We start from the raw sequence: 20,507 nt of genomic DNA, 5'->3' as shown, positions 1-20,507 counted from the left end.
AGGCGAGAGCAGCCCTGTGTGCAGTGTGAATGAACTCAAATAACCTCTTCTCCTTTCTCCTCTGTTCAGTTGCAGAACCAAGGACATCTGGCAGCTGGGAGAGAGGGAGGGAGGAAAAATAAAGGCACAGCCCATTTCAGGATCCTACCCACTCTCAAAGCAGTCACACGTATACTCTCTTTTCCTCTTGTTCCTTGTGTTGACATGGCTCTCTTTGATCAGGCAGAAACCAAGAGTTGAAGAGAAGGGCAAACCCAAAACCTCAGCCTTTTCCAGGCAAGGTATAATGAGAGGCAGGTGAGAGAGTAGGGAGCACCTGCTGCTGGATGAGGCATTGAGCAGGAGAGCTGACTTGCAAAGCAGTTGCTGTTGGGGGTGAGCTTTGCAGAACCTGTAGTTTCCTGTGTGGGACTGGAGACAGTGCATTCTGTCGTCATCTGATTTAAAATTTGGGAAGCCATATTTCCAAAATGTGGGAGTTGGCAAGTTCTGCAGGAAAGAAACAAATCTTGTACTCTGCAGATCATGGACAAGGAGCAGGTTTGTTTGTTTGGACTTTCTATGTGGAGCAAAGTAGAAGTACTTTGGGCTTATTATGCCCTGTTTTACTGCATTGTGTTTGGTCATACAGTTGTGCCTTAAGATTCTAATTCACTTTGCTAATGCACTTGTTCACTTGTTTCAGTTACATTCCTTCTTGCCTGATGTAGGGTGAAACTGTCTAGGAGCTCCTGTTGCTACCATTGATTGTTTATAATAGACACTCTTCAGCCACAGGATAGCTAAGTCATATTAAGTTCAGATTCATAAATGTTCATAGAACTCTTTGCATTTTGGTTGTAATTATAAGGTCTAATTCTAGAATAAAAGTTATGGAGACTTCCAGTCTCCCACAGCTCAGCTTTAGGGTATTTTTCTGTAATAGCCAGACTTTTCCCTTCTCAGTGTTCTTTAAGACATATTATCTTTCAGAGTAACACCTTCAGGAAACCATTGTTACACCTTTCTTCTCTTCCCAGTACTCTTTCAACCAAGTGACATATATTTGTTTATTTTAACATTTTCAGTTGTTAGTCACTTCTGCTGTTGTTCTCTGAACTTTGTGGTGGTTTCCATGCCTGACCTGGATAGGAGACAGCGTGCCTTGTGTTGAGACCAAATGAAACCCAGTGAGAGCTGGATGCTGCAGTGAGCCCACTTCAAAGGGAGAGACAAATGCCTGGGCAAAGGTCATGCCAGGAGTCAGCAAAATTACGGGTAATAAAGGAATTGGTCGGCAGCAGGAGTAAAACCCAAAGTAGGGTGGGGGCAGGGGGAGGCAGGCTCTGGAATTGAGCTAGGGAGGGAGAGGTGGCAATTAAGACCCTTAACTTGAGGGCAAGAGACCGGAATGAAGCTGTGCAGCTGGGAGTGACTTGCAGGGCTCTTCTGCATAATTGTCAATGGTGGCAACAATTTAAAAGGCTCACAAAGCAGTGCTACAGTCTTGGACAGCTGCTTGTGGTCAGCTCAAGTGTAGCTGGACAGCAGATGAAAGCAATCAGGAGGCTGTTCCTTTTCTTTATCAGCTTGGGACTGATGGTGGCACTCTTTCCAGTTTGTGGTTGCCTTTATGCTTCTGGGAGATCAAAATGGCTAATATGAATTCAAACTGTGTCCCTGCAGTTCTCTGAGAGAGGAATTTACAGCGGGGGCATTGAGCTAGTCTGTTCCCTGACAGTTCTAGAATCCATTCTTTGTAAACATACTGTTGAAAATCATTCTTTACTGTGTCCTATTGCACTGCTTTTCACGTTTTGCATGTTTGTGATTTGTCTCCCATTGCCAATCGGAAGTTATTATTTTTCCACATGAGTTTTGACAGTTTTCACATGTAATATTACTTCATTTTCTGTCTTGAAAGGTACAAGGTGTCTTTTTCAACATTTTCTTAATTCAAATGTGTCATACGTATACTTTTGCCTCACTTACAGACCTGCTATCTGTTTCAGCATTTCTTGAGAAATGTGATGATGTAGAAGGAAGGAAGGAGAATGAGCCAACATGAGCTGGGAATAATCTTTGTTTCTCTGACACAGCTACAAGGTAGTACCAAATTCCTAGGGAAGATTTGCGAAAATACTTTGGCTGCTACACCAGACAGAGGAAAAGCATTAGGTCACAAAATATGGTTACTCTGTATGAAAGGATTGGAACGGTGATGTCTCTCAAGGGGCATAGTTCTCTGCTGTAGAGTCCTGTGAAATCTCAGTCTAACTGGTAGGTTTTTTTTCTTGGCCATTTAGATCTGCACTTGGCTTTTGATACCCAAGGTAGCATTATTACTGTGTGAGTTGTGCATTTAAGTTTCAGCAGAGGTCATTATGCACTGCCATGGGTCCAGATTTCAGAGATAAATGCTAGCAGCCAGTGTGAATCTATACTGCATGGCAGAGCACACTTAGAAGCCAAAATGCTAAATTATATCCCTGCTTTCAGAGTTACCTCTGAAAGATAACCCTTCCTGTCAGATGTATTTGGTCACCAACAGCCTATTAAGGGCCATGCAGAGAGCTGCTGTCCTGTTGACACACAGTGAGCACAATCATGTTAGCATATGTATACAAACATGAGGTCTCTTCTGCTGATGCTGACACGCTGCAGAGTGCCTGCTTGTGATTCATTACAGAACTGAAACATAGCTATATATGTTTGCCTTGGCAGAAACTGTAGGTTATTGTAATTTACAGAGCCAGACTGTGATGTGTAAATCCTGTTTTGAAGGATCACAGAGACTTGAACAAAATTCCTAAAAAGCTACTCTTTCCTCTGAGCATCTATTATTTGGAGGTAAAGGACTTGTTGTGCTGTTCCTCTGATTATTCATGTGTTACACAGTATGGTTTCTTCAGAGATGTGCTTGCATCTGGTCTGGTTCCTGATCCTTAAGCTCCTCACAGAAAGTGCCAAACTAAGGAGACCAGGGAAAGGACAGCATTCTTTAGTGGAAGTGTCACAGTAATTGCATTTGTTTTCAATTCTTTGTTCTGTGTGGCCCAATGGTACCTCATTTACTTGTCCTCAGTGAATGTGGGACAATAGGTTGGTATATTCTGTAGCTTAGTCTGTTGATGACGGGTCAGATCAAAGTCTTCAGAAGAATGTGTAAGTGTTTCAGCTGCTTTAGAAGAGGACTGAGGGAATGGGATGTGATTGTTGCTGGGGGAAGTGATGAATGTTTCTGGCATTTAGCATGAGGGGCAAGAGCCAGGACTGCCATCTTTAGCCTCTGAAAAAAGCAGTACTTTTTTGCAAGAGTGATGACCTGGAGACCATCAGTATCTGAGTTGTTCTGTTTTCTGAGAAAGAGGGGGAGATGGAGGAAATGGAGTAGGGTGGAGCTGATGGCAACATTTCAAAAGTGTTTAGTGTCAAATTTGAGCCATGGGCAGCAAGGGCTGGCAGAAATTTGTTTCCCTCAGCCTTTTGTCTTTACATGTTTTCTCACTAGAGTATGTCTGCTCATCAGGTTACTCTCTTCAAGATGCTGCATTAGAGGGAAGTGATTGCTTCATCTTTTGTCACATGGACAGTCCTGGTTTCTAAAACCAAAGGAGCTGAGACAGACAGTGGGAGGCAGCACAGCAGACTCTGTGTCAGCACAGCAGACTGTGTCAAGAAGACAGTGTTCCCTCTTGCACTTACAGCTTGTGTCACCTTTCTGTGTTTTTGGTTGAAGTGGTGGTGCAGACTGGAAGATGTGAATCTCTAATAACGTGATTATTAGTACAAAACTCGGCAGGATTTTTAGTCACGTAAAAACAATCCTCATGCATTTCTGTGAAAACTAAGCCTCAGGCCTTGTCACACAGCCTCTCACTTGTGTACATGTGAGGAAAATGCTCAGAAGGCTTCTTTACTTAGCACCAGAGTGCTGCTGTTTGTGGTTAGGTCGGTTTTCCTCAGCCTGCAACCATTACTGCACCTTCAAAAGAAGAAATGCTCTGTTTTAGGAGTAGAGAAGACAAGTAATCTTTTCTATCTGGCCCATTCTGTTTTGGGAAGGTTGGAGGCTGGTCCATGAAGCAGGAACACGTTGGGTAGTTCTACAGCACAGATAGTGGCTCCTCTGTTGATGTGTCCTGGATGTGCATGTGGATTTATATTCCCCTCCCTCTTGGTAGCTTACAGTCTCTGACACTCCCCTTCGGGCTCCAGATGTCTTGCTGACAGTAAGTTTCACTCTTGCAATGTCAGTCATTGTGCAGATCACACAGTTTTGAAATCCCATCAGACTCTACCTTCCTCTTTTGTTTTTTGGAACTGGTTTCAGTTGTGGCTGGGATGCTCTAAGAATGGGTCACTGAACCGAAGGGCTGGGCCTGAGCATTGTCAGTCAGTCCCTCAGATGGGTGATCAAACACTTCCTTTGAAAAATGGCTGCAGTAGTGCTGCTGGTGATTCATTCTGCACAATAATTAATCTTTGAGTGAGTCTTTTGCGTGGTTTAAAGGAATGTGGAGATGCAGAGGCTTACTCTTAGCTTTCTTGTTTCATGCCCAAACATGTCCAGAGACATCTGTGTAAGCATCGGTGAGGAGTTTACATAAGACTAGGAATACAAGGTATGTTTGGATTTATTACAGTAAAGTTCACATCTCCATCTGATGCTCTGTTCTGCTTCCACAGGGTTTTCAGATTCTGCAAGATTTCTTGGGGAGATTTTTTTAAAAAAACCAGTTAATTGTAGTAGCCATTGTTCCTTTGAGGACTGTGAGTTTCTTCAAATTGGTTGCAAATCACATCTTTTAGGTGGTACTTTCCTGTAGTAGGACATCCTTCTGCCGGAAGGTTTAAGTTCCATATTTTCTGTCACTGCTTTTATCCTAGGCAGTCTATTTCTCCAGCTCCCTCAGAGAAGGGAACTCTGAATTCTAGATGCAGTCTGAAGCTGTGTTTACAAATCTCACGTGAATTAATGTGCCCTGTGGGTTTTAATACCTGCATCCACAGTGTCATTGGAGATGACAGGAGATCAGCAGGCCTGACAGCGTGACTTGCTTTTATACTTCATGACTGTTTCAGAGTTTTGGAAGGGGATTCATTTGTGGAAGCATTGCTTTCATCTTTGTTTTTACATTCTCAGAAAAGTTGTGTGATCTGGTCTAAATATCCAGGAGGGAAGAAGGGACCTGGGACAGTGGTTCTCTGCCTCTTCATGGTCAGCCCTAAAGTGTGTGAGGCATGCCCCTGCTTGCCTGATGCTCTTGTATCTGGGCTGCTTCAGAGCTTTCTGTCACCTCCTGTCTTTCAGGGACTACCAGTCCTGAACTCAGTCACTCAAACTGGTACAGGCCTTTCACGTAGTTCCTTTTTAAATCAGTTAATCTCTTTAGCTTGCATTGGTAAATCACTGAGTTAAGATCAACTGACGTTCAATCAGCTTAGGGGTGTTTACATTAGCAATTTGCATCAGTTTCACTGAATCTGTGTGATCAAATGAGTAGGGTCCTTTTCTGTGCAGGTGAGGCTTTTTGGAAAAAGTGGTTGGATTTGCTCTCCAGTTTCAGGTTCTGTTGTGGAGTAAGGGCTGTATAATGAAGATGCTTTCTAGTATGGTTTCTAGGTTCCAAAAAAGGGTGTCCTCAGAAGGTTGGTGGTGAATCCATTTCCTGACAATGGCATCATGGCTATTTTCCATAGGGAGGATGCTGGCTTTTGATTTCTTACTGTAGGGGAGGGGAGGATTTGTCTTTCTTGTCTTTGATGCGTCATCAACCTTTTTCACAGTCTTTGGTTACTGATAGCAAGATAGAAATTGGATGTTTCGTAGTCTGCTAAATAATTGTATGACAAATCTTGTTTCCAGTTTTCTATATGATCTGCAACACACACCAAAATTCAGGGCAGCTGGTAGCACTGAGCTCTCTGTTACTGGAAGCTTTAACAAAGGCCAGTGGTTATAATACAAGGAATTTCCCTCTTACACACTTGAAGAGATCAGAGATGAAGTGCACTGGTAGTGTTAGCAGTAATGAAGACTTGTCTTGTTTTAATAAATCTGTTGGCAATGAAGGAATAGTTTTGCACCTGGATATGCTAGTCTTGTACCTTTTACCACAGTTTGTTAATATATTGTGTTTCAAGAGTATAAACATTGATAAAACAAAGCTAATTACGGAAATGAAATCCTGAAGCTTGCTTGTGATACAGCTTGTAATAGATTTTGGAAGTTAATAGTTTCAATAGTTGAACTCTTGCCTCTTTTGCATCTGTTTGTTTTTTTCCCACAGGTACTTCCTGACTTTCAGTAGGAGAGAGAAACTAAGGACTTTGAAGATAGATGCCTGTGACCCCTTGCTTGGCAGAAACAATGCTGCAGCGATGAGATTATAGCGAGCCCTTCCTGTGTGGCCTCCATGGGTCCCACTCAACTCAGCACACAGGATCATGGGAAGAGGGTGGCAAGTGTATTTGAGATGGAGGAGGAAGGGCTCCCGCTCTTCCCTGGCTCAGATAACCCCCCTGAGCATGCAGGTATGCAAAAATTCTCAGTAAATCCATGCAAGATAAAGGCTACCCCCATTCTTTCAGCTGCAAGCAGAACTGATACTTGGCAAAATTTTAGGACAAGTTCTTCTTTGCTTGAGGCACTCAGAGATGATGCCTAAGAATAGAGTCAGTTCTTGATAGCTGAAGACTGGGTTTATCTAAGTGATAAATGCATTGAATATTTTGCTTATTTGAACCTTCTAGTGGCTAGGTCCATGGCAGTAAAATAAATTAACTTTTTTAGCCTTATCAAAAGCTGCTAAACAATAAAGCTTTACTACTGGAGACAGTCCAACAAGGGTAGGTGGTGCAAAGAAATGATAGGGTTTTTGAAGAGTATCAGACATAGAACTGAGATTCTGTAGTTAAAGCTGCTGCTTATGGCCACACTCCTACACTTTCAAACTGTAAGAAGACATCTCTGGATGGTAACAGGAAAAAATGGAAAGCAGAAGTGCATAGGATCATTCTCTTAATGAAAGTATGACACAATAATGTATTTGCTCAGCAGTGAGGCAATGGGCAATCTTGATATAAAACAAAGAGATAATATGAACATTGAATGAGGACTCATTAGTAGAATGAGAAACAAAGAGAGTAGTTAAAAGGTGATATGAGATTACCCAATTAAAGTCCTTAAAATGGATTTGAGGACTTGAAAAGAAAGTGACTGATGGATTGTTTCCTTATGAAAGTGTAAGGAAAAAAGACACAAAATGTGGAAAATATTTATTAGCTAGGGCATCTACTGAGGAAGAAGGACCCTAATGAGAGCTAAAGGTTCAGAGATGGCATTCATGCTTTCTTTATACATCTTACATTTTTTCTGTTATCTTTGACTACAGAAAATAATAATAATCATCTATATAACTAAAATGCTTCATGTTCAGAGACTGAAAATAATTTGCATAGATCAAAGAATAAGCCTATCTGTCTCAATAAAGCAGTCACAGAAAAGATAATAAGAAGTTTATGTAATGTCTTAAAGAGAGCTAAGAAATCCAAAAGGTGGATAGATTTATCTGTGGAAGTCATTGGATTACTCTGCTATTCCTCAGAAGCATATGAACATCTCTTGAGGCCTCAGCAAAGTTGTTTTACCAGTTAGTCTACCATTACATGTGTTTATATGGGAGTAATCTGAAATAACTGTAGGCATTGCATAATTTTTACTTGGTAGTATATTATGTGAAGAGAAATATAGTTGAATGAAAGAGGAGAATATAAAAAATTTAACCTTTCTGGTGATATTTTCTTTCTGTTCAATCTGCAATGAGAAGTGCAGGCCAAAATGAGTGACCTCCAGGCCTCTGTAAAGTCAGTGGGATTGAAAATCAACACCAAGATACTAAGACTGACCTAAAACTGGTTACCATTTCAGGAACTTGAGCAGAATAATAAGTGTAAACACAAGTAAGGATAGAAGTATTGGAACAGTAAGTACAAAAATGAGACATGCAACTGTAACCCTGATGCTGATCAAAAAATGCTGTAGCCTTGTTCTTGAAACTAAGCATTAACTCCAGTGAAAATGTTTTCCAGGTATATCTAAACATAATCTGGGGATTTATCAAGACATGCTGATAGTAATCTTTATGACAGCTGTCATAGAAGAATCTATTATATCTGACATCAGCTAGAATATCAGTTGTCAACATAGCTAGAATTAAATGGATGGAAAAGAGAGAGGGCTAATAGGGAGGGAATGCACATAGAATACTGGTGAGCATTTGACTGGAGTGCTTAAGGTGTGTTGGAGCAGACCAAAGATGTTTTCAAAATGCAGAGCCACTGATAAGACTAAAATTTGTCATAATAAGATTAAAATCTGTCATAATGATGTAGGAAGAATTGGGAGCTGCTGCACAAGACCACCTGAAATGTGAAGCAGTAGTGAAGGCCGCGTGTTTGAGACAGAAGAACAAGCTTTAGTAAACAAACTGTCACTATGAGAGTGTTTCAGTTTTAGGAGTGAGGAGTGCTCTTCTTGAAGAGGAAATGATGGCTTCAGGATTCCAAAGGCTCACAGAGCTTGTGAAGTGTAATGCTTGTCTGCTTATTGCAGCTAATTCCACAAGCTGCTGTCTTCTGTCTCGACAGTTTCCCCAAGTGTTCCAGTTACAGGGATTGTCTGCTCAGTCTGGTTTTTGTAGGGTCACAGTTTCAGCACTGGCTTTCTGTCACTATTGAATTGAAGAAACATTTTGCTTATTCTTGTGCATACATTTGTCAGAGAGTAGAAGAGAACTGGAGGCGAGTTTGGAAGAAATCTACTTTCTGCACAATCTTAGATTTCAACTCAACTATTTTGTAGGTCTTTCTCACCCTGGTAATTTAACTGTCATTTGAAAATGTAGAACACTTGTCCTGAGCATCTTTTGGCTGCTTGACTCTGTTTTGGAGGGGAACAAGTGTGAAGCTACATTTGTTTATATAGTTGAGGTGAAACTTTGTTGATTAGTCAGTAAGTTTGTTGCAGAAGACTTGCTTGCCCAGTGGGGGGGGTGTGTGAAAAGGGAGGAGACTTAATCTTTTCATCCCCGTGCTTGGAAGATTGCGGGTTTGAGTGAGGATGTTTGTTGTCAGGAATGGGGCAGTCAGCTGCAAACACCACGCTTCCTTCATGACTGTGGGTTTTCTTTTCTTTTCTTTTTTTTTTTCCTCGCTACCGTTCGTGTCGGTAGAAAATCCCCCCTTGAAGCGGAAGAAGGGCCCAGCCCCTAAGATGCTGGGAAATGAAGTGTGCAGCGTGTGTGGGGACAAGGCCTCCGGCTTCCACTACAACGTGCTGAGCTGCGAAGGCTGCAAGGGCTTCTTCCGCCGCAGCGTCATCAAGGGCGCACAGTACGCCTGCAAGAACGGCGGCAAGTGCGAGATGGACATGTACATGCGCCGCAAGTGCCAGGAGTGCCGGCTGCGCAAGTGCCAGGAGGCCGGCATGCGGGAGCAGTGTGAGTGCGGGCACCGGGCACGGGACAGGAGGGCTCTGGGGACACTGGCTGTAAGGCAGGGGACAGGGAGAGTGCTTGGGGAGGGGGGACGTGGGAGCCGTGCAGGCTGGATGTTGGAATGTGCGTGGGAAGTCACCGAGAGCTCAACAAGGATCACGCGGGGAGCTGAGGTTGTTAGTGGAGCACCACTGGTGTGCTGAGAACCCCAGCCCTGCTTTATTCCTTGCAAGAACTCATGGAATATACCAGCAGAGGAAAGACTGATGTGTTCATCATGGTGCTGTAAAGTGTGTCAGTAACACCAGGCTTGTGACAAGGACTGTAAGATTGGTCATCATGCTCCTTGAACAACAGGCACTTTTCTTTGCTTCCTACTGTGAGCTTGCAAAAGAGGTCAAGGGCAGCACCACAGTACTGCAGCTGTGTTTGTGCATGAGCTGATCTCATTGCTCCCTTTAGGGTTCTCTGCTATTTTTCTCACTCAAGCCACAAGGCTGCCGTTTCTGAATAATTTACCAGTATTTCTGCTTGCATATCAGGAACCACCCTCCTTGGCCCAGGTATCCAAGTTTCATCCCTTTACTCATAAAGACTGACTGAATGGGTGCTCAATTAATGTTAGTTCTGTGTGAAGTCTTCTTTTCTGATATCCAGCACCCAGAACAGCTAGGAACAGTGTGTATTTCAGAAACATAACATAATTTTGCAAAAAGTAAATCCCAGTGACATACAGTTCAGTTTTTCAGCATGAAACACAGCATATCAGTATCTTTGTCTCAACATTATGAATGCTGTCTTTACCCCATTGCCCTGTTTCCAAGAGCTATAAAACGGATGTATTTGAAAAGCAATGCAATAAGACCACTTGTTCACTTAGCTTCTTTTGTTGCAGGTAGATACAGAGAGCCTCAGTATGTTTCTGCATTTAGTCATTGTTTTGTATTGGCGACAGCTCAGGAAAATTAGGTCAAAAGGAATCTTGGTGTTATTATCAAGAACTTGGCAATTCTTGTCCATACTGTAATCCCCACTGCCAGTTTGCCTTGTTAGTTTAGACAGAAACTGAGGGCTTTTTCCTCCAGCTGTTTCACTTGGAAGGTCATTGCAGAACTTCCTCTCTAGTAATTGTTGGAAACATTCTTCTGATTCCCAGACTGAAGTTATTCATGGCCAGTTTATTGTTAAGCCAGTGTGAACCATGAGGTTAAATAATTCCTTCCTGACAAACCAAGTAAGTTAGATTGCTTTAAATTTAGCATGCTGTAGGAGCTTTCACATAGGCAGCTTTCAGGAGTCACTAATAGCCAAATAACATGCTACCAGATAAAATTTTTTTGTGCGTTGGGGTCCCAAGATCAGGGACTGTAATCACTTGGATCAGTTACTTCCCTCCTTAAACTAACACTGTAAGTAGCTTTCTCTTACAAATTTCCTTTATTTTGGTAATTGTATTGAATGCCTTTGCTGTTAGAATTGTAAATTTTGTGCATGGTGCATGTACCTGTGCACCCATCCTCCCTGTCGGAAGTCAGGAATAAAGGTTACTCCCAGTCTGACGGTGTAATGTTCTTTGTCTATCCTTCCAATCCCAAGAATGCTGTCTTACAGTAGCTCTACAGTTCTTGTCTTTGTTTAACGTGATTCTGTTAAGAAAGTGCAGTTATATATTTGTTCTGTTTTAAGGCCTGCTTTTCTGTGTAGCAGCTATAGAATTATAGAATCGTCAGGGTTGGAATAGATCTTTTAAGATCATCAAGTCCAGATGCTGACTCAGCAGTACCACTGTAACCCTTAAACCACTAAACCATACCACCAAGCACATATCCAGGTGTCCTTTAAAAACCTCCAGGGATGGTGACTCCATCACCTCCCAGGGCAATTTCTAATGCATGTCCTAGCAAGGAACTTTTTTTTTAAAAATACTTAATCTGAATCTCTCCTGTCTCAGTTTAAGGCCATTTCTTCTTGTTCTCTCACTGTGGGAGTGACAGGAGAGACTAACCCCCACCTCATTACAACCTCTTCTGTTTTCTGTGTTATCTGTGCATTAAAAAAATGGCCAAAGAATCTTTCAGCACTTTTAAAGTCTTGTTTGAAAAGTCAAGCTTTGTTTATTTTTGTTCCTGAAGATACAGAGTTGGTTTTTTTTTCCCCAATCAGTTCTTTTTCTGCTTCCCTTCCCTGCAGAGTGTCAATCACAGCACACAGCCTGGTGCTGTCAGCAGCCTTGCTGAGGGTGTGCTCAGTCCCACTGTCCATGTCATTGACACAGGTGTTCAACAGCTCCAGTCCCAATGCCAATCCCTGGGGAAACACCACTCATCACTGGTCTCCATCTGGACATTGAGCCACAACTCTTGGAGTGTGACTGTCCAATCATTATTTTATCCTCCAAGTGATCTAGCTGACAAATCCATGCTATTCCAATTTAGAGACAAGGATGCATCGCTCCTGAGCTTGGGGGAGGCGACCTTGAATATTAACCAACTTTCTTGGGCCCCTCTTCCCTCCAGCACTTTATCTGATATTACTCTACTGAGCAGATCCCTTGAGAGGCCAGAGTCTGCTCTCCTAAGTCCAGGCCAGTGAACTTGCTGTGCACCCTCTCTCTGTGGTGCCGGTATGATCACTGCCCTGCAGTCTATGTCATGTCTGTCACATGCCCTGTGTGCATGTCTCCAACTCCTCTTATTTATTCCCTATGCTATGTGCATTTGCATAGAGACATTTAAGTTGGGCTCCCAGTGAACCTGACTGACTGGATGGAGTGGCAAGAATTCCATTGTGCTGCTCTTCAGGTGCTCTCCTGCTGACCTGCATATTCTCTCCAGGCTCTGGGCATCTCATGCTGGCCCTGGCATCAAACTGTATTGGGAGAGGAGAGGGATAGATTGAAGTTCCTGTCCCTAGGCAGCTTTAGTTTAAATCCCTCTTCACTGCTTGGCAAGCCTGTGAGAAAAGATGTGCTTCCCTTTCTCTGACCGAGGGACCTCATCAGCCTTCAGTAGAGCAGATGCCTTTGAGTTGTTCTGTTCCTTACAGTGTTACATCCAAATAACATCTCCCCTTTGACTTAACAACTGAAGGAGACTTGTAACCCTATTCCTGAAGGACCTGGTCCTCAGTACATTTATGTGCAAAGTTGCTCTTCCATTATTCATCTTGGGATATGTTACTGCTCTAGAGTTTGCTGCAGATGGCCTGTATAGCAAATTAGCCTTTCAAACTCTACCCAGGACTGAGTCTGACCTTTGAAGAGGGTGAAATGACACAAGCTGTTAAACTAACAATACTGAAAAAAGATGTAACAATAGGATAATATAAAATATGGTGGACACACCGTGGCATGAAGGGAGCACCTGTTGTAACATGACATTTTAGGGAATTGCTTTAGGGGGAAAGTCACTGTTTTTCTGAGATCTGCCAGGCATCATGAGAGGAGCTTCTGCCTTTTGTGAACACTTTACATGACAGTGTGGTTAGGCAATGGAACAACTTAAAGTAGGGAATAGAGGGAGAAACAAATAAGTATTACTGTTGGCTGTGCTGTATACACTCTGCTTATGCCTGGTACAGGCAGCTGTGACCTGTTCCTCTCCACCTACAGCACATTACCTTGTGTTTAGTGTGGTTCCCATTGTGTTCCTATGATTGATCATGAGCTATTCCTGTTTTAGATGTTCTGTCTGAAGAACAGATCCGACTGAAGAAACTGAAGAAGCAGGAAGATGATCAGGCTCGGACAGTTGTGGTGCGTCCGAACCCTCCAAATCCGCCAAGCCCTTCCCACAAACTGACGCCGGAACAGCTGAGCATGATAAAAAAGCTCGTGGCTGCTCAGCAGCAGTGCAACCAGCGCTCCTTCACAGACAGACTCAAAGTGACGGTAAAAACTCTACCAGTGTACCCAGAATAAGAAAAAGTGAAGTTTGGGTGTTGCACTTTAGGTAAAACATTTGGGAGAACAGTTACTTTTAGGCATTGCATCTGTGGGCTAAAACTCTGTAAAGAATAGCAAAGGGTGATGTTCTGAAGCTGTCATTTTCTTTTCTTGTTCTCTTCATCTTACCTTTCATCTTTGGCTCCGTCTTTCACGAATATATGCTGTCTCTTCTCATTCCCACAGCCATGGCCCCAGATTCCTGATCCAAATAACCGTGAAGCAAGGCAGCAGCGTTTTGCTCACTTCACAGAACTTGCAATTATCTCTGTGCAAGAGATAGTGGACTTTGCCAAGCAATTACCTGGCTTCCTGGAGCTCACCAGGGAAGATCAGATCGCTTTACTGAAGACATCTACCATAGAGGTGAGGGTTTGACCCCACCCCAGAAAATAGTAGCAGAGATGTAAGATTTGGCATTACCCACCTAGAGAACTAGTTCCATCGCTTTTTTGAGGATGGAAGACTGAAGGACTTCAGCTGTTGGACCATTACTGCGGTGCGAGGTTATATTGGCAAGATGCCTAGTTATATACTGCAGTGCCTGATTTTACAGGAAGGGAATGAGGCAAATGCCTTGGTAGTGGTAAACAGGAATTTCCCATTTCCCAGAAGCAGACACCACAAAGGATGGCAGCAGACCTTATCTTGGAATTTTTGAGCACTCTGAGGGAAACTGGAGTGGTTTTGTTTGGTAGTTGGTTTGTTTTTTTGTTTTGTTTTTTTCTTTTTTCAAAGATGCTTCAAAAGTCAGCAAATTATTGATGTTGTAACATTTCTTCCTGCTTTCAAATCAAATATATCTTATTTCCGTCTTCAGGTGATGTTGTTGGAGACATCTCGGCGCTACAATCCAGAGATTGAGAGTATCACCTTTCTTAAGGACCTGAGCTATAATCGGGATGACTTCGCCAAAGCAGGTGGTGCATTAGACAGGTGTTTCTTCCTCCCCAGTGTCTTGTGTTCTTATATATTTTTCTTTTTAATGTAGGCAACTGGAAGTAGTTTGTGGTGAGAGAGGTTTAGAACAGGACCAAACCAATGGCTCCACAAACGGGTGGTTTTTTTTTGCTTTTAATGTATGGTACCAGCTCAGTTCACGTCTTTTCCTAGCTGTCAATTTGCTTGGGAAAATCTGGACTCTTAAAGCATGAAAATACTGTTGCAAGTGTCCACCTAGGACTAGCAGTTGGTGTGAAATTCCTTGCTTGTAGAGATGTGATGTGGTGGTGGAGCTGTATCAGATCATACCAATCCAAACTACAGTGTTCTCTCCTTTGCAAATGTATCACTTGCTAATTGGGATGGATTCTTGGAGTGATGACATTACTGTGATTATATTTTAATTGATAGGAAGTCTGTGCTAAGCACTGAGGATCCCCAGAGACTGCTTTAGACATTTTATCATCATAATATATGGTAGCCTGTGTTGTTGTGATCTCTGAAGTGTGTTTTTCCAGGAGCTTTGAGTATCTGTAATTTCAGACGAACTAACAAGAAGAGTATATCTTCAGCATTTTTTAACCCCAAAATTTTAGTTGTGCTTCAGCTGAATTTTAAATTTTATTCTTTGAGTAGCTATTTTAACCATTTATACTTGAGATGGTCTTTATATACAACTTTTCTTTATGACTCTTTCCCTGGTAGACTTCAGGTTATTAGAAAGGCAAAAAGCAGGGATCCAGAAACATTCCATCCATTTTGTTCCTCCTTCTCTGATGCATTTGTAATGTAGGAAATTGGAAAATTGGATGCTATTTTGGAGGAAGGGCCTGAAGTTTTCAGTATGATTACATAGCACAAAGAGACCTGATTTGACAGTGGTCTCTGTTATGACAATAAATATCAGTGCATTTCTGTCTGACTGCTTTTATCAAATGAGGTGATTGGAAGCCTAGGCCAAGCTCTGCCTCAGGTCTCCCAATTCTTTGAGCTGAAGGAAATGGCATAGCTCAGAGTTCTTGTAACCATGTATTTTCACCTCATACATACTTCAGATGAACCTGAAGTGTGGAATTAAAGCTTTCTTTGAAGGTATAAAGGCTAGGGGGTATGAAGAAGGTGATGCTGTGAGAGTGGACAGTATAAATGTGCTTCTGAGGTTTTGATGGACTTGTCTGGTAGCTGATGGTTATGTTCCTTTAGCTGTTGCCCAATAATACGCTGTGGGGCATTTAAGGCTTTAGGAAAACACAGAAATAATGTCATTTTACAGTTAGAACTGACTCCTGAGTCACTGTTGTTGGTGTTCACCAGTAGTGGATGTAAAGGGAGGATTCATTAGAGCATAATGTAAGGGTTTTTTCCCTGCCTGTCTCTCCTCCCCACTCCCTGGCATTATAGTGGTGGGTTTCTGGCAGCCTTTTCCATGAAAGGGAGGGGGAGAGAATGGAGACAATTGTTACTGCCTCACCTTGTTCCCTTCTGTTTGTTGCAGGTCTGCAGTTTGAGTTCATTAACCCCATCTTTGAGTTCTCAAAGGGAATGAATGAGCTACAGCTTAATGATGCTGAATATGCACTTTTAATTGCCATCAACATTTTCTCTGCAGGTAAAAAGCCAGGAGGATTTGAAGAGCTGCAGCAGTGAGTCAGAGGGCAAAGAAAATAGAGTGAAGTGATGTAACAAGCAGAAAAGGAGTAATAGAGCATGGATAGAATCTCGTGATAAAAGAAGCATTATATTCTGAAATTTTCTAGTGACACTTTCAAAGGAAATTGAATTCCTTACTGCTGGAAAAGTGTGGAGAAAAACCAGCCAGTATTTATCTTACTCATTTAGAAATCGCTATTTTATTGCCCCCTTAATGTCCTTGGCACTTCTCTGGTGTGATGCAGATCCCACAGCATGAGTGACATCTAGTGGGCAAGCTAAAATACTCTGGACAAGAGGCAGTATCGCTCCGGGCCAGGACAGGGCTTTGCCAAGAAGCCACCTCTGCTCTTCTTTCTTGTGACCTGATGAATAACTGTTCTCATTTGTTCCTGTTTTCTAACTGTCTCAACTACTGGAGAGACTTTTCCATTTGCTCTTGAATAGGCAGCTTCACATTTTTTCTGGGACAGAAACATTAGACCAAACAGCACTGTCTAAATGTGTTTGGTCTCTAACCTCCCACCTCTACAAGAGGTGGATTGGATTCTCCATGTGCAGTAAACATCACTGAGAAAGAAGTTAGAGGCAACTGACACAGTTGCCGCAGTGTTAAGGATATATCTCCCAGCTGTGCTGTGTGAATGTGAGATGAAGTTTTGGGAAGACACATAGGAGGAAGTGGGGTTAGACAGAGATGTTAAAGCCACTGAAGCAGCCCATGGCAATCTGCTTACATCCACTCTGCTTACTTCTAACCTGCTTTTTGGCAGACCGACCGAATGTGCAGGACCAGTCCCTGGTAGAGAGGCTGCAGCACACCTATGTGGAAGCGCTTCATTCTTACATTTGCATCAACAGACCAAATGTAAGTGCCTGACCGGAACGTCTCCAGTGATGATGCAAGTGGATTTTGTGTTTATGCCGGCAGAGTTCCTGCAGTACTGTCTGTAACAGGTCTCTTGCTGCTTGTACTGTCATGCTTGTCCCTTCTGGGCTCGTTGATAGCAGCTGTAAATGCAGGGTTTATGAGCTGTCACAATCTGCTGTCCTGTGTCGTGTTCTAGCCAGCATGGAAAGTCAGGAGTTTTGGGACATGATGTACTGCTTGTATTCTTTCACACTGCATGCTTCTGGAGAATTCTGGGTCTAGATGAAATAAGGATTGTGATTACAGTATATCATCAGTTGTGGTGATTTTTTTTTTTTAAACAAAGTTTTAGATGAATTTACTAACAGCTGTCTATTTGCCCCTGCAGGACCGCTTGATGTTTCCACGGATGTTAATGAAGCTGGTCAGTCTTCGGACACTGAGCAGTGTCCACTCTGAACAGGTGTTTGCCCTTCGGCTGCAGGACAAGAAACTCCCGCCCTTGCTCTCAGAAATCTGGGATGTGCATGAGTGACTGCATGCTCCCAGGGCGCTGACATGTTGACATAATGCCATCTCCCAGCCTTTGCTAACGAGAAGCCAGCCTCCCCTCTCCAAAGCACTGGACCCTGGGCTGGGCATGCAGGGAGTGATGAGCCTGGGGTTTCAGTGTTGTCATGAGACTATGCAGGAGGCAGCTGGGGTAGCTCAGATGGAGGGGTTGGTTTCGATGTAGTACCCGTACCCCACAGGAATAACGTGAAACATTCAAAAACGGTAGAAATGAAGACCTTTCCCCCTGCCCCTCAACTCCTTTTTCTTCAGAATCTTTCTCTTCTCTAAGCATATGCTGAGGGTTTGCCCATTGATCCTCTTCTTGCTGATTATGAAAATGAATTTTTAGGAACTTGCCAAAAGCTCTCTGTTGAGCGTATCCCAGCTCAAAAGGCAGGGTCCCCAGTGTACCTGGATCTGAGGAGCTCAGGGAAGTCAGTGTGGATGTTCTGGGGGTTTCACTGGGTTTCCTATAAATAAAATCTCTTGAATGTGCTGCCCTTTACAATGATTCCAAGAGAAGTAGCTTTTATTTCTTCATTATGAGACTTCATCTCTAGAGCTGCCCTTTGTTCTGGCCCTCCTTTGGAAAAAGGATTCCTGTAATATGTAGTGCCCTTTGTTTAACAAGGAGGTCCTCTGGGTAGGGAACATTGTGTATCGAAAAGATGTCAGGCATAAAGTAGTGGATTTTTTTTAATGTAATGCATCAAGGTTTTATCTCATGGTGGTTCGCAGACAGCTCAATTTACCTTTGATTTGCTAACAGCTGGACAACTTTAGTTCAAAACAAATCAGGGCATAGATTTTATCTTTAGGGGTGGAATAGAAGAAAGATAGGTGGGTAGGCTTGGTACCTAAGTAAGGTGGGTGTGGTGGAAGGATCTCAAAAGCTTCCAGGAATCTGGAGCATGTGGTATGTGTTCCAAGGTGGGTGTGAAGACGTATTGACCAAGGAGAGAGGACACACTGCATTTAGTGAAATATGTGGGCATTGCATAAGCTGTGGGCTGTACAACTCTCAGATCACAGGCTGCAGGAATATTGGGTGTAATCAGATCCACTTGCATCGTCTTCCTTTTGCCAAAGTCTTTCCAAGGTACTTGCTCATGGTTTCAGTGACGATCATGGGATATGGAGGTGCCTCCTGTATGAGGAGTGCCAACTGCTTCAGAAGGACACTTGGGTCTTGTATCCTTTCTTCACTTTGGGCATTGTGAGATCCACGCTGGATTTATGGCTCAAGTTTTAGGTATCCGCATCCATAAGTATTCTAGGATTTATAGCAATATTTTGTCTGACGGAAAAGAAATATACTGTTATAAAACATGTTCCTTATTTTCCAAGAGAAAACATCTTATGGCTGATCTCAGAGATGTAACCTTAAGTATCCTGGTAGCTTGGTCTCATGAGTCTTCTCTGTCATAGGGGTCTATGTCTGCTTGCCCGGTGAGCATCCCAAGAGCATAGGTTCACATGGCTCGGGGTTTTTTTGTCTGTCTGTTTTTTGGTTTGTTTGTTGTTTTTTTGGCTGTGTATCTGAGCGCTATGCCCGCGGTGAGGGTATCGTGTCCATTTTGCACTTGAGGTTGGTCCCCTGCCACTGGCCTTCACTCTGCACCTTTGTAAAGCACTTGTAACAATCTGTAAAATAATCTGTTGTTTTTTATAACTCATTGCAATTGCAGAAATTCTTGTTTAAATCTGTATTTTTAACTAATCTCTTTGAGAAATGTTAATGTTTATATAAAAGAATAAAGCCTAATACAGGATTTTGACATTTTCTGATGTGCTGTAATGAGACTGGAGGAGGTTGGAATAAGTTCTTGCTGTAACAAGCTCAAATCTCATAAGAAATTGAGTGTATGTGTTGGGAAGAAGCAAGAAGTGATGAGAAAGAAGTAGCAGTGCAACCCCAGGCAGTTTCTTCGGCCTTCAGTAGGAGATTTGTAGCTCAGTATGTGCCTTGCTGTGTGCCAGAGCTGGCAAATAGGTGAAGTGGATTAAGTATGTATCACAAAGACCATGCATTATGCATACATACCTCACCTTGATCTGTACAGCTGCATTTGGAATGTAACCCTTTTATTGCATATGCTCTACTCCATTTTCTGTATTTTGTGGCTCACCAAAATTGAAAGAGGAGTCCAGTGCATCCCAGCTGTCAAATGTATTTCAGCAGGACCTTACCTGATCCCTGATATGCTGCTCATTTCTGATGTGTTCATAGGCAAAACACCAGGAAGACCTGAACATGTGCGTTACCTCAAAGGGAGCAGCAGGATGGGGAAAAGCAGACAGCTGTCCAGCATTAGCTGCTTCTGAAGTGCTTGATGATCCCCTGCCCCACTGGGAAAGGAAAACAATGGTCAGTTAGCAAGGTTGCACACCACAGGTTGTTCTGCTGAAGCTGTTCTGTTACTCTGGAGTATGAAATTTAAATTGGAATCTACTGAACCAGAGGAAGAAGGAATATGTGTAGGCTTATAGGAGATTGGAGCAGAGTATGGGAGGGGGAATAATGAGCAGATCTCAAGAGCTCATCAATGCTGGGTGGATTAGACGGTGGCTGGGCCCTGCTGTCAACAGCTTAACTTCCATTTTCATATTCTTTGGGCTGCATCTCAATTTGAAGAGAAAAACTGCATGTGAATTTGAGGGATTCTCAAGGTACAACCTGTAACATTGCTGTGGATGGCAGTGGTGAGAACAGTGACTTTTCTTGCCCCTCTGGGTTGTGGTTCAACCCAGACAGCTACCAAGCCCCACACAATCACTAGCTCACTCCTCAGCAGCAGGACTGTGGAGACAATCAGACAGGTAAAAGCCAGAAAACTCATGGATTGAGATAAAGACCATTTAATAGGGAGAGCAAAACCCACACATACAAGCAAAGCAAAGCAAGGACTTAATTAACCGTTTCCTATGGACAAGCAAGTGTTCAGCCATCTCCAGGAGAGTGGGGCCTTATCATGTGTAATTGTTACTTGGCAACCTCCATTGCTCCAAACCATCCCACTTTTCCTTCTTCTTCCCTGCATTTTATGTGCTGAGTGTGATGCCATGT

The 20,507-nt window shown here is 42.8% G+C and overlaps 1 protein-coding gene across 17 annotated transcripts in view; it reads left to right on the top strand.

Annotated features, from left to right (window-relative positions):
* NR1H3 (nuclear receptor subfamily 1 group H member 3) overlaps nucleotides 1-19,220 on the top strand; it is a 30,704-nt gene extending 11,484 nt beyond the window's left edge. For 14 of the 17 annotated variants that reach the window (XM_015629777.3, XM_033515086.1, XM_015629779.2 and 11 more), the window contains 8 exons: nucleotides 6,273-6,516; nucleotides 9,216-9,482; nucleotides 13,160-13,368; nucleotides 13,609-13,788; nucleotides 14,243-14,342; nucleotides 15,860-15,973; nucleotides 16,788-16,882; nucleotides 17,274-19,220. In XM_015629777.3, coding sequence (XP_015485263.1) covers nucleotides 6,399-6,516; nucleotides 9,216-9,482; nucleotides 13,160-13,368; nucleotides 13,609-13,788; nucleotides 14,243-14,342; nucleotides 15,860-15,973; nucleotides 16,788-16,882; nucleotides 17,274-17,420 — 1,230 coding nt within the window. In that variant the 5' untranslated portion in view covers nucleotides 6,273-6,398 and the 3' untranslated portion in view covers nucleotides 17,421-19,220. Of the gene's footprint in view, nucleotides 1-1,063; nucleotides 1,258-1,688; nucleotides 2,086-6,272; nucleotides 6,517-9,215; nucleotides 9,483-13,159; nucleotides 13,369-13,608; nucleotides 13,789-14,242; nucleotides 14,343-15,859; nucleotides 15,974-16,787; nucleotides 16,883-17,273 lie in introns of those variants that run through there. The other 3 variants (XM_015629780.3, XM_015629782.3, XM_033515088.1) reach the window with 3 other exon arrangements.
* Nucleotides 19,221-20,507: the final 1,287 nt, after the last annotated feature.

This window comes from Parus major, chromosome 5 (assembly GCF_001522545.3).
Source record: "Parus major isolate Abel chromosome 5, Parus_major1.1, whole genome shotgun sequence".
Classification (NCBI taxonomy): domain Eukaryota; kingdom Metazoa; phylum Chordata; class Aves; order Passeriformes; family Paridae; genus Parus; species Parus major.
The sequence above is the reverse complement of the archived record's forward strand: the minus strand, read 5'-3'. Positions and strand labels throughout refer to the sequence as shown.